The sequence below is a fragment of the Cinclus cinclus genome, chromosome 6 (genome assembly GCF_963662255.1).
Source record: "Cinclus cinclus chromosome 6, bCinCin1.1, whole genome shotgun sequence".
Taxonomy (NCBI): domain Eukaryota; kingdom Metazoa; phylum Chordata; class Aves; order Passeriformes; family Cinclidae; genus Cinclus; species Cinclus cinclus.
Window position 1 is genome coordinate 24,109,333 of NC_085051.1, and position 14,124 is coordinate 24,123,456.

General features: G+C 44.5%; 1 protein-coding gene across 2 annotated transcripts; it reads right to left on the reverse strand.

The window, feature by feature from the left end:
• Nucleotides 1–431: 431 nt before the first annotated feature.
• F2 (coagulation factor II, thrombin) lies at nt 432–9,981 on the reverse strand. 2 transcript variants are annotated; one of them, XM_062495327.1, is made up of 14 exons: nt 9,903–9,981; nt 8,851–9,014; nt 7,877–7,901; nt 7,631–7,681; nt 7,057–7,162; nt 6,845–6,975; nt 4,944–5,240; nt 4,468–4,581; nt 4,066–4,189; nt 3,446–3,613; nt 2,941–3,114; nt 2,651–2,829; nt 1,342–1,412; nt 432–619 (listed from the first exon to the last, which is right to left on the reverse strand). In XM_062495327.1, the coding sequence occupies exons 1-14, from the start codon at nt 9,979–9,981 to the stop codon at nt 476–478; spliced, it is 1,827 nt and encodes a 608-aa protein (XP_062351311.1). In that variant the 3' UTR covers nt 432–475. The 2 variants fall into 2 exon arrangements, with proteins under 2 accessions (XP_062351311.1, XP_062351309.1); XM_062495325.1 differs by lacking the exon at nt 9,903–9,981 and having other exon boundaries at nt 8,851–9,282.
• Between the last annotated feature and the right edge of the window lie 4,143 nt (nt 9,982–14,124).

Consider the following 14,124-nt stretch of genomic DNA (forward strand, 5'->3'; position numbering starts at 1 on the left):
TACCTTTGACATTGGTGTTTTGTGTAATGCCACATGTGCTGCAGGGTAGTTATCTCTGGTACATATGTAGGCCAAAAATTAGAACAGAAAATTACCTGTCTTGAAGGGTGGAAAGGGGTAGTGCATAAGGGCATAATCTTGTTTGCTGTGACTGACAAGGCCATTATGTGAGGTCTAAAACCTGTTGATTATAGCTGATGGAAGGGAGGGGTATTTGTTTGAAGCTCAACAGGTAATTAGCAGTATAGCTAGTGCTGTGGTACTCCTGGCTGCTGCCATGACTTAGATCCAACTGCAACTAAACTCAACATGAATAAAAGGAAGATGTGTTTCAGAGCTTTTATTTTCAAGAGATAAGACTTTCCTTTGTCAAGTTGTAAGGTTATAACTTGTTTTACTTCAGGGTCTTCTATGGTTATGTTTTAAAGTGGAGCATTTTAGCAAAACTTGAGAGCAAGCAAGGTAAATACTTTATCTATCGCCCATGATTTTCAACAACTTTTCGTATCCACTTTTTCAGGCGGAATACATGGGTGTAAAATCCATATTTTCCATCTCGGTCACAGCCTTCTCCCCATGAAACTATTCCCACTTGATACCAACGGTTGTCATCTGGGTTCTGAAGTAAAGAAAAAAATGGGATTGGCACAGGGAGCAAGAGACTTTGGTAGAATCAGGGCATCATTAAGGTTGGGAAAGACATCCAAGCTCAAGTCCAACCTTTGACCAAACACCACCATGTTAACTAAGCTACAGCATTCACTGCACTCTTTCAGTGAAGAAGCTCTTCCTGATGTCCAGCTTGAACCTCCCTTGGCACAGCTTGAGGCCATTTTCTCTTGTCCTTGGCTTGACAAGAAGAAGAGGCTGAGTGCTACCTAGTTACAACCTCCTTTCAGGTGGTCTGCCCTGAGCTTCCTTTTCTCCAGGCTAAACAAGCCCAGCTCCATCAGCCATGCCTCATAAGACTTGTGCTCTGGATTGCTTAGCAGCTTGGTTACCCTCTCAGATCTAAACCTTGGATGTGTACCAGCCCGTTTAATGATGGATGCTACTTCTGGATTCAGACTGGCATCTCCAACAGAGCTTGTTGGAGTAATTTTGTCTCTACTCTTAAATCGCTATTTAAGAATTGGCCATCACTCGTGCATCCTGCAGGTGATCTCCCAATATGCTGAGAGCTCAGGATAGAAATGGGGCTGGATGACTGCAGGATTTGTCTCCATTGCTTACCTTGGGCATGCACTCAGCAATGGCTCAACTCTGCTGCTGCTTTTTAGACTATGAAGTTCAGCATAGAACAAACCTATCTCTGTGTTACAAGCTTGAACTTGAACATACCTTCATTACAAAAGGTCCCCCACTGTCCCCTTCACATGCATCTCCTCTCTTTAACGCATCAGGACTGTAACCTACAGGCAGGAAAAATGGACATTTGACTCTAGGGGGAGTAGCTGTGTTGGCCATGTTTTCTTTAAAGTTTTGGGATAAATGGCATAAATGTTTTGGGACCCATGAGAGTGCTGATTCTGTCAACTCTGACTTGTTTTTTACATATGTAAGAATTTTAGCTCTGCATCTGTCTTTGCAGCATTCTTGAAACTACCATCTGTGCTCTCATTCCTGTTTTTTCATCAGAATTGCTGTTAGTGTCAGTTGCACTGACACTGTACAACTGCTGTAGCTTGAGCTACTGTTCTTTTCTTGTCTTAGAAACTTATTTGTAATAATCCCGGTTTTCTTCTATTTACTATAGATACATTGGTGTCCCCACTTTCAGCTTCCTGTCACTCTTAAGTTCTGCTTTTCCCAGATGTCTTCCTAAAGTCTCACTATGAAGAGAAAGAGGAATTTGTTCATTCCTGATGAACTAGATGGTATCTCTGTGTTTTCCCATCACCTGTGTCTCCATTTTTTTATGTATGTCTGCATCTCAGCTATTTCAAAACATGTCTAGAAAAAGAATCCATAAGAACGTTGTGTTTTCAACACACTCATGTAATTGGTTTCCATCCTGACTCAAGCAATTGCATGTGTTTAGATGCAAGCAGCACAAATTTTCAAGCAGCAGTCAAAAATTGCAAGGCTTGTGTGTGGGAACTGATGAAGTCTACATAAATTAAGAATACAGCAGAAACTATCAAACTGGTACATAAATCCATAGTCTCTTGGTAAATTGAGTTCTGTGTCCCCTTCTCACTCAAAAAGGGTATTACGCTAGAAGAGATTTAGGAAGGTGGGAGCCTTCAAAATTTGTGGCTGTAAATATGAATGGGCTCCAAAAGATTGAGACAAGCTAGCAGATACGATAATAGGGGTGCAGCCTTTAATTTAGGAAGTCACTGAACTGCTCTATGAACTGGTGAAAAGATAATTTTATTCGTGCTTAGTTCTTCCGCTGCTGCTGCTACATAGTACAACTAGACTAGTGCCTGACACAGGTTGGTGTGGCAAAATTTATTCCTAGCTTTAAGTTCTCCAGCCTTCATGTCTTCTGAGAGCTGAAAATTTTCTTGCCATAGGGAAGTTATCCTTTGTGGAGGGCATTTGCAAATTTATCAGAAAGTAACCTTGCTGCACGAGTCGCAGCAGGAGCTCAGAGCCCTTGACTTCTGTGGCAAGTTGTGGCTGTGACTCCAGTGTTACTTACCTGCACAGAACATGTTGTCAGTGACTTTAACTCTGGTGGATGCCTTGCAAGTACCTTGATCTACAATGGGCAAATTGACCTGTTGCAGAACTGTGGGCAGGTTAGAGGGGCTAGTGGCCCAGGTTTCTTTCAAGTTTCCCCAGCCAGTTACCCTCCCTTTATAACCTGCCAGCATCAGCCTGTGGAAGGAAGCACAAGTATAATTAAGTGTATTGTAACATATTTCTCCTGCCTGGCACTCTTACTGCAAATTGACTTAGAAAAACATCCTTCTCTCTCTCTCCCCTCACCTCTGCACAACCTCTTTGGTAGGCAGGCATACAGGATGGATGTAGTCACTGAAGCTGATGGGTCTCTTTAAGTGCATGAGTGCAATGTCTCGGTCCATGTTCTCTTTCCAGTTGTACTTGGGATGGATGATGATTTTATCCAAGAGAGCAATCTTCTCTTTATTCTTTTCATATCTGAAATAGTTATGAAAGAAAGAACTTGCTGTACAGTAGCAGCTTGAGAGTCTTCTGAAGTTTGATACTCTCAGCTTTGTACTCTCTGAGACAGTGCTGTCTTTGCACAGAAGCACCCTTTTAGATTTACCAGGCTTCCTTGTTCCCTTTCACTTGAACCTTCAGGATCAGTAAGAGCAGCAAATGAGAGCCCCATTAGATCCTGTTACTGAGAGGCTTGTAATGTTAGTTATAATATATTTCCTTGGATACTGAATGACAGCCCAACTCCAAAGTATCTCATTACTTCAATAGGAAGCCTACTTCCTTCTCAGTTCATTCACACTCTTACTTGGCTCTTATGTGCTTGCCAATCCGCACCAATATGTCACTAGTACTTAAGTTCTTGTCCCATGGTGGATAAAAAAGACAATGAGCAGCAGTCAGGATCCAGCTGTCACTGATGAGGCTCGCACCACACAGCAGCTCCTGAGGAGACTTTTTGTAGAGCATCACCTGCCTGAGAGATAAGGAGGAAGGAAACCCTTAGCAGGACTAAATGGGTCCTGGTGTCATGCAGAAAGTGCAGAATTGGCAGTGAGCAGCAAACAGCATTGCACTATACTGATGGAACTGTGTAAGTAGCTCTCTATCAAATGTCTTCTCTGGACATATATATCCTATGTAGTAGACTATTTACCCCATCTTTTTCACCTGAAGAAGTTTCTCATCCTTTTTTGTTCTAGCAAAGCTGACATGAAGATGAAACACACCAACACACTTGCTTTCTCCAGTGGTTGCATACTTGATTCAAGAGGTGAGTTTCTTTCCAGCTATTTTAGTACTGCTCTGTCAACCACTTGGAGAAGCTTTGATTAGAACCTGTTACTTGTGTACACTGTGTAAGCTAGGAAAGCCCTTTTATTTCTACCTGCTTGAGCTGAAGACACATTTCCCAAAGACAATACTTACCAGGGGGAGCTGCCAACTTCTGCGTCATCCCCACCAACAACTCTTCCTGTGTAGGAATCTAGCAGCTCTCTCTCACTTTTGTCTGTTATCTTTTTCTTCTCAAATAAAGGACGAGTGCCACAATCTGAAAAAACAAGCAGTCTGGCTTTGTTACTCTACCTGATTCACGGTGCAGAACTGCAGCCTGTAGTCAGCATGCAAAGCTGGAAGATCTTAGAAAGGAAGTGCTTACTAGCTCCATGATTGGAACTGGATATTGACTTGTGAGAGTTCCTCAAGGAGTTTAAGTATCTTCCCCTGCTTTTAATGGCTTTTAGCTAGCTGATGTTTCTGAGGGACAGTGGATAGGAAGAAGCTCTACAGCCCTTCTGCAAACATTCTGTAGCTAGAGTTTTTGCTCACCTGCTTCACCTGAACCAAAAGTCTTTTCATCAAAGAAGGCTTTGAACTCTTTAGGAATAGTAGAACGTCCTGATATTCCCTCAGACTCTTGGTTCTCGTCCTCTAGGGAGCTGTCTGAGAAATTGGAAGACAAACATGGTAAAAGGCTTAAGTATAGTTGACATAATTATCAGCAATGTAAATGCTCATTTCCCTACATCGTGGGTCTGTGATGAAGGAATGATGTTTTAAAACACCAGTGCTCTTTTTAATGTGCCTTTTCCACCAGCGTGAGTTTTCAGGGAAAAGAGCTGAGAGAGGTAACAGTGCTGTGCACCTAAGGCAGGTTAGTACACATGACATGGACAAATGGGACTCCATGTGCATGGTGAATGTATATCCTTGTCTGTCCCTTCCAGGCCATGCACTTCACTCTGCTCCTGTTATTTGCCATAGCCTCAAATCTGTGCCTCCCCAAACCTATGCAGACTTCTCACCACAGTAGTGCAGATCACAGTAGTCAAAGTTGGGTGGTTCATCTGTGGCACACCAGGCACCCTCGTCATCTCTGTCTGGATTCCGACAGTAATTTTCCAGCAGCTCCACTTCTGGGTCAATCTGTTTTCCATGGAGCACCTCTTTGGCTTTCTCAGAGTTCCACGGCAGACACTTGGCTCCAGACACAGTGACTGAGAGAGTCCCTGTGTAAAGCATGCCTTTCTCTGGTTCACAAGGCTCCATTGGTGCAGGTTCTATGGCTGGTGGGGTAAATGGAACTGTTGTTCTGTCTTCACCTGGAAATACAGAGAGCTGTGGTTTAAGCCATAGCTGTGCATTCAGAAGTGCTATTAGCAAAGAGCACCAGAGCCCCTTTACTAAAGGCTAGAGTTCCATTGGGCCTCGCATTATGTTTGGTACCTCCCACTGTGTTTCCATGCATGTGGTGGCCCTCTAAAATATTGCAGTATTAGAGGTGGTCCAGCAGTACAATAAGTGAGGCTAGCACTATTCATTACACTTCTCTTTGTCACTAAGATAGGAATGGTACTGTGTTCCCTTCTGGGGCATCTTTGAGAATCAGCTCAGGGGAAGGATTGGTGTCTCAGGCATCATAGTTCTGCTATATTAGGTCCTCCAAGACCTTATTCTAAAATGCTTAGCTAGGCCATATTTGGGGGAGCCTTTTACTCTGTGGTGTTCTACTAAAATGGCAAATTTAACTTTTGCCAATGTTTCTAAATCTAATGATAAGTGACAAATTTCCCTGCAAGATATTCACACTTTTTCTTGCAAGTGTCCTAATGACTGCAAATTTTTTCCTGAAGGAGTGGGTATTCAATAATCTGTTCTTGCTTGACCACCACACGGTGCCTTCTCCTTGTGCACGGGGAGTCCCCCTGTGAAGAGTGACCCCATTTGACTATTCACTCTGCTGCTCAACAGCCACTGAGCAAGTAGCATTCACCTTAATTGGTGGGGCTGCTTCTGTTTTATGACTCATGTCAACATGATTATAAAAGAACTGTGCACAAAACCACGGTTTTCTACTCCTGCTATATCCATGTGCATGGAAGTGTAAAGGTAAGATACTGCAGGTCAGAAATTAACTGGTAAACAGGTAGTACAGATACCTGATGGCCTCAAAGCAGAGCAATATTTGTTCTCAGTTTGTTAGATACTGCAGACCAGAGTAATGGTAATGGCTTTTAAAATTTCAAAATTCCCCATGTCAAAACAGTTGCTGACCTCTAACTTTTGCTTATGAGTTGTTGCTTCTAGTCTCTGTTTTAGGAAGAGAAATTTGTGCTGTGTGAGAAGGTTCTCTCTACCAGTTCTTCTGAGACAAAGGCCAAGCCCCAGGGGAGATAGCTCCGTACTGAGGAGAAACAGGAATGTGTAAGTGGAGGGCGATCATCCTCCGTGTCTAGTGCAATGATGAGAGAAGAGCAATCACTTAAGATTGTGAGTTTTAAGCTGCACACCTCCACAGGAGAGGATGTTAAAGCATGCCGTCAAGCACCAACTGTATTTAGTCCTAAAGGTAGGAATTTGGACAAAAAAACATGACTCATGGCTGTCACAAATTAGAGACAACTGAGCCAGGATTTTGGGGTGACTGACTAGAAAATACTGTAGTACATTCCAGAGACTGTTGCCACTGGTTTTAATTTAGATCTAGATTAACGTAATCTAGAGAAAGCAGTTCATTATGTATTGGTAATTCAATGACTTTTCTTCCTCAGCTCCTTAACCCTTTAAGATGTAGCTTCTCTACTCCTATTGACCTCTGTTCATGTAAGCATACCCTCTCCTTAACCCTCTCCTTGACTGCTTAAGTATCAGTCTCAGTGCAGTGTTTTGCTGTGAGTGAAGGGGTCTCTGGAGTGCTGGGGCATACCACACACAGGGATGGGACACGCCTCCCGTTCCATTGTTGGGTCTCGAGTATAGCACCATGGGCCTTCGGAGTTGTTGTCTGGGTTCCTGCAGTAGTTCTCAATGAGGTTGGGATAAATTGTGGCATTGAATCTATGAGAGACAAGGCTGGTTAGGCTAGGAAGGAAGGATACCCCAGAGAACTCTTAAGGGGTATGCAGGAGATGAACTTACTTAGGAATATGTGGATATTTGCTTGTCCACACTTGACATTCAATCCCAGACTTGGTGTGGCTAATTGTTCCCTGATAGTTCTGGCCCAGCCCAAGAGCGCAGTTACCTGTCAAAATCCCAACACAGTGTAAGCCAGAGTCAGTGGAACTGGATGTTGCATTTTTCGAAGTCAGAAGTACTATCTCACATGACCCTTTAACTTTTGCTGGGTGCATGAGCCTGCAGAGCAGAGGCATCCTTTTCCTGTGAGAAGAGCAAACAGCCTAAGCTTTCTCTGCCTCTTCAGAGGAAGCTCTGTGCTTTGCTTTGGCTCAGAGCCTTTCTGAGAGGCTGTGTTGCAAGGATAAGGATATTTACCCCATGCTATTTCAGTGTACAAGCCAGATCATTTGTTGAAATGGTTAGTGGGGAAATAAAGAGTAAGAAATAATTTCAAATTCTGCCTGGTATTTTTCTTTATAATTAGATGGCTTCTCCAACATCAGTTTAATTTTTTTTCTGTAAAATCTCTGCAGGAAGCAAGTTCCTGGCACTCACTGTATCTAGGAGATTGAGGTCAGCATGAAGTTCATACCTTCTAGACAAGCATCCAGAACTGTCCTTGACTTTCCCTGGCCCTGACATACTAGCAAAATAAGAAGAAAGAGACACATTATATGAAAGCAATCCAAATAAGCATCATCATTTGAACCAGTTTATTATCTGAAGACAAAACACAAGTGCTTAGCCCTAGAAAGTCAGCTCTTAAAAGAGGGAGCCATCTCTCCAGGATGAGACAGTGCATGCTAAGGGATAAGAGTACCTGCAGGACTCAACTTACCTTGGTATTTTGACCAAAATATGTCCTGGAAAAAAGAAGGAGGAAAAAAAAATTAGGGACACAGAACATCAAACCTTTCTTGGCTACTGCAATTCAAACCAGTAAGAGAACTTTCCATCACAACAAAAGGAAAGACTAACCTAGCTCTGTTTATACCACTTACTATGGAGTCAAAGCAAAATATCCAATACAAAACTACATTCCCACACATCAGACTCAGGAATCAAGACAAGCATCTAAAGAGACCAAAGATGTTTGCAACCTTCATCATCAACCTGCAGAGCAAGCAGAGTTTGCTGTAGTGCAGTGGGCTACAGTGCAGAAGTCCAAGCAGCTGAACCTGGAACTCCTAATTACTCAGCTCTTTGGATCTACATCTCTACCGTGCAGCCTGATGCTGATTTCTTTTGAAGTACTCCACAGAGCTAGTGTCTTGCTGGTTTAGGCTTCTAACTGTTTATCTGTTGTATTTTTGGGTGTGGAATTCTGCAGGGGCACCAGGCTTGGGGCTAGGAGTAAATACCAAAAGGATGCAGCATAAATTTGGCAGAGTAGGTGAGTCTGGAAATTGGAAAAATGGACAGAGTGTGCAAAAGCTTGAGCTCAGAGGAGTCTGAGGCACCTGTACTCAGTGTTTGGCTGCTATGCCAGTGCTTCTCTGAGTGTCTGGGACAGCAGCTCACATGTGTGAGGTAACATGCTGAGCTGGTGGAAGATGCTACTCAGGACCAATGGACCTTCTCACTTCATGCATAGAGGGAGAGAAAAGAACCTGAGCTTTCAGATGTATTCCCTGCAGTGTCTCAAGGAGGGAAGCTCCCTAAGGAAGCCTGAGTTTGCCGCAGGGTGTGCACACATCAGCCTCACCTTTGGTTCACAGAATTGAATACTGCAACCCTGGCCCCTGGCTGTGCATGCAACCTGATGGTGTCTCCCTAGAGAGGCTGGCTGGGGGAATGTTTCCTGGTACATACCGTCTGATCAATGGATTCAAGGGCTTCAAAAGCCTCCTCATAATTGCATGTCTCCTCCAGGCACTCTCGCTCCAGGTTTCCCTTAAGCATCTCTTCTAGAAATCCTTTGTTGGCACGTCGGTGGCGCTTGAGCAGTGACAATGCCTGCCCCTTTTCCAGGAAAACTATCGGGTCAGAACACTGCCAGTCAAAGGGCTGCTCACAGCCAGAGGGCACCTTTATCTCCCCTTGCAGTTTCCAAAAACCACATGCAGTTGATGTAGTGATTCCACAGCCCAGCCTCCCCCAGTGCACCATACAGAGAGGAGAAGCCCTGTCAAGTCTACACTTGATCAGAGCAGGCTCTTTGGAATTCATTCTGTGACAGTTCACATCACTTAGGGAACAGAAGTGACAGGAACTTTGCTTCCTCAGCAAAGCTGCTCTGCTCATTTGCAGTTCAATAGAGGCGTGTTTGCCTGCTGCTGTTCCTCTCCCCGGCCACTGTATTTCTGTCTTGCCAGCTTCAGACCACTGTGATAAGCACAGCTTGGTTCCATTTCATGTTCAGAGCCCCTGGTTTGGGACCTGAAGACAGATCTTCACCACACACTAGTGGGTCTGAGAGGCCTTAATTTCATATTAAGAAAAGACAGAGGCTCTAATAAAAGGAGCAGTGAGCAGGAAAGCGGCATATTTTGTATAATCTAAAGTTTCATAAGGGACAGCTGTGAAGGCAATGGGAAATTGAAGTCACCTCGGTCAGCTGAGGAACTCTATCCTCAAAAGCCCTGTGATTGTGTTACACTTGATCCTGGACTGAGCCATAGTCCCCTTCCCTGCAATTTCCCAGGTGACCCATAAAATCCACTGAGTTGCTGTCACCAGCTGAGAGATGCAGCTGCATCCTCCTATGTTCACTCCATTCTCAGCACCCTTTTGTTCCCAGCTTCAAGCATTAAGCCTGTCCTCCTCACTTGAGGAGGAAAACTTGCCACCTGTGTTACTCCTGGAAAGAGCTAACCCCATCTTTCTTCCTCCTGTCATCTGGTACTTCTGCCCTTGAGTCTTACCTCCAGCATGGCTCAAGGTGAGGTGCAGAAGGCTGGAGAAGAGCAGGCCCCTCAGTATGCTGGTTTTAGTGTGCGCCATGCCGTACAGCCTGGCTGCAGGGGAATTGCAAAGGAAGCAGAATAAGTGGAGTCACAGCCCTGCTGGGTTAATATTGAACCAGAATGAAGAAACAGGGCTCCAGGTCGTGGTGTGTCAGGGACAGTGGGACTCTTATCCTTCCTCTCTTGGCATCTCTCCCTCCCATCAGAGCATCTTCATTTCCTTACTTAACTTCCTATTCCATATCTAGGAAGATGGCATGAGTAGCAAGAGGACAAGCATGTCCCAGGGCACAGGGACAACTTGGGCTGGAGAGCGGTACCTCTACCAGCTCACAGCCATCCCAGCTAGGAGCTTGCTCCTTTTCCCTGGCTTTGATCCCATGCAGCCCCTGGCACCATCACTGCCTCCTCATCATGCTGGTTCAGGTCCCTGCCTCTGACTCTTCTCAGAGGCTGTACTCTAGTGGCCTGGAATGCAAGGAAGGCTTTGAGACCTCCTTAGCCATTCCCAGTCCTTCTCTTTTTAGCTGCAAGCCCCCTTGGTTCTCCCTAGTGCTCAGTTGTCTTTCCTTCCTGCAGTTATCAGCAAGCTCAGCCTTAGCTATTAGACACCACAACACACAGTGTCAGTGCTCCCCCTTCTCTCTTGCCCATGAAAAGGAGCAGAAAGGGTGCCTTTGACAGCCCACTGGGAATTTAAATTTTCCTCCCAATTAGGTCAACAGTACCATTGGCAGTGTATTCTTCTCAAAGCCTTGTAATTCCTAGCTGAGTGGAGGAGGATGAAGTAGTATTGAAGGCTAGGCTCCCCCTTTTCTTCCCCTCATAGTGGAACGTACTAAAGTCCATCCAAAAGGAAACAGAAACTCTGACAAGCAGGGTGCTAGCACAGCCAAAAACAGCCAAGAAAACAAGGGCTTCCAGGAACACGGGGATAGGAATGGTCTGGATGTCATGACATCAGCTATTAAGTCAAGAACTGGACTACCGGAGCTGGGAAGGCTCTAATGATTGCTACAGCAAGCAGACTATTGGCAAGAGTGGAAAAACAGCAGAAAGCAGGGCAGTGTGGGGGTAGTGTCAAGAATTGCCACAGGGAACAAAAGTGCTTCCTGCCAGCAGACAGCATATTTTGTGCTGTGCCTCTGATACATCTGTAATGTTTATCTCCATAGAAGGTGTGCAAATATTAGCATTAGGGTGGCTGAGGAATGACTCTGGACACTGGTACAAAGAGCAGTTGCAGAGGCTTCCTTCCTCACATAAAGAGTTATCTCCTGTTCTCATCCACACACATCTCTACTCCCTGCTCCAGATTTTGGAGAGACACTTTTAGGAATGGCTGAGATTCCCTGGGTGGAAATTACCTGGGTGGAGAATGTGTGCATGGGATTAAACACAACCCTAGAAATAGCCATGTTACTTAGCAGGGGAAGCAGCATTTAGGCAGAAAGCACAGGCAGTGACAGGAAAGAGCAGAAAGAAGAGTGCTGAGGTTAGAGCTGCTGCTGTGTCCCACACAGCTACCTCCACTCCTCACTGGAGGAGGAGGCACAAGCAGCTTTCCATATCCTCAATCACTTTCTTTTTCATTTCTGCATTACTGTCTCTTCATAATAACCAGGCAGCCTTTACACTGCAGCTTAAGTCAACATTGTTATACTTTTGCATAGATTTTTACCCTCTTGGCTTTCCTTTAAAGGAAAGGTCTTGCCACCTTCCATGGTATCATGCAGTATAAAAGGCTAACTTTAAGCAATGCTACAATGCAGTAGTTAAACTGGGTTATCAGACAGGTATGAATATCTTCTAATACTTAGCTATGCCATCTTCCCTTTACATTACTTATGTTTTGGTTCCTACATTCATTTTGTTGATTAAGCATTTGTTTCAAAAACCCTTACTGAAACTGATGATGATTCTGTCAATATGTCTGGCTGCTTCTTTTCCAGCTGCTGTTCTTTCCCTGGTGATACAAGACAAACCCACCAATCAGGGCAACTTGGTTGTTAACTAAGGCTGAAACTTTTTATCTCTAGATTACTGAAGATTACATCTATCACTTAGGTTTCTTCTCTTTCTTTACTTTGGTTTTGCTTTGTAATTGGAGATTTTCACTACATCCTAGGACACTTTCCAGCCCTTTCTGGTGTCTCACAACAATGCTAGTAATTAAAGATGCTGACTCTTTACATTGTGGCCTTTCTCATTCCTTAATGTGCTTCTAGGGCTCTTCTCTGTTTCTCCCATTCCTGTAGTTAGCCTCTGCGGCAGCACAGCATGCATCAGCTATCACCTCTCCAGTGGGGACTTCCACCCCCTCCAACATTTAACTCTTCCATTCCTGTAAGCAAATTTTTAGAATTTCATTTTCTTTCTGTCTTCACTCACCCACGAATGATGGATGCTGTTTTCTTTCTTAGAACAAAAGAGTTAAGATACCTTTACCATCCAGAGTTATGGCTTGTAACACAGGAGTTTTGATCTCTTTCCTTCTATGTGTTGATGCTTCTTTTTAAGTAAAGATAGCCTTTAGCAATTTTTTTTTCCTGTGTAACTACTTTTTTCCAACTTCCAGGGAGCAGAATATAGAGGGTTTGGCCTAGGCCCATTTTCTTGGACCTTTATCTGCTCTGTGATGGACACAGTTTGCTGGTTCAATAGTTGGGGCATTTATCAATTTATCAATGTAACTCCTGAAGTGAGTTACACAGTTTGATCACAGCAACACCTTGGACACAGTCAGAAAGATGAAACCCTTATCCTTTCACACAGGGGTTCCCCTGTCCCTGAGGGCCAGGGAGCTGCCAGGTGGGGGGTACTTCAGGACCCAGAGAATTGTCTCCTTCCCTTACAACTTGCACCTTTTCATTCAAACACCTTGGTCAGGTTTAAGCCAGTTTACAAGCTGGACAGGGGCTGAACCCTGACTGTAGTGTGAGCTTTAAATGTAACACTTGTGTGCATGTCTGACACCTGGTGTGGCCCTGCCAGCACAAAGGATCCAAATCACCCAAAACACCTTGGCACTTGTCACCCAGGAGTGTTGCAGCAGCACCCCAAAGCTTTGGTGAAGCCCTGCCAGCATGGTGGACCTCACCACCCAGGAGAGCTGTGTGCTTGCTGCCTGAACCTGTAATGGTAATGGGTGCACAAGATCCCCAGTCAGCTAGGTAATCCAAGTGTCTGCTGTCACTAGCAGTGAAAGGCAGCACACTGTATAACTGCTCCCCATGCCAGCAATATGGCACCAGGCAGGCACATATTCTTTTCCTTGTTATCCCTCTTCCCTTCTCACCAGGAGCCTGACAACTGCACCAAATGTAATGCACTGGCATGAGGGCTTGTTATGGATCCCAATAAAAAGGACATTCAGAGCCCACAATATAGTCATTAAAATATCATTTATTGGACATAATAGAAGAAAGGGTATAGCATTAGATAATCCCACATCCCTTCAAATGCTGGAAACACCAAGCTATACAGCACTGTGCAGCTATCTAGTCAGGCCATGGCACCCTGTACAGATCCTATCCATGCTGAGGTTCACCAGCACCATGGTCTTCAGGGCTTTTATAGGAATTTCCTAGGGCTAAACAACTTTATGCATCATTCTGCTGTTAAGCAAAAGGTTATTCACATGAGAACATGCTGTTTCTAAGACAAAGACACAGTAGTGGCATCACCATCCGGGGCCCATGGGAGTCATCTATAGGCTCCTCACAATTAGCCAGTAAGTTTATCTTGCTGCCAAGTGATACGTGCAGCATGGCACAGACATGCTCCCACCTAATCAGACCAACTGTCAGGTGAACAATGTTTCTGTGAAGACCTCCCAGGTCATAATTGCTCCTTCTATTTCTCTCCTGTTACCTTAGAATAAAGAAGCAGTTTAGCTATTTAGGCAATAGGGGTCTGGGTTCTTCCCACCCCTTCCCCTCATTGCCCCCCTTTCTCTCCCAGTTTTGCTGTGACAGAGAGCACATGCTTCAAACACAGCACGAACCCAGATCCAGTGAGAACATTCTGCAGCTGTGTCAATATTTGAGCTTGGATAGGCACCAAAGAGAGAACAGTAGGAAGCACTGCAGCTTTAAATACGAGCGCCCTTGCATGCCTGTGCTCCAAGCACCCAGGGAAGACTTAGCTCACGTTCCCCTAAAGAGAAAATAATTAAAAA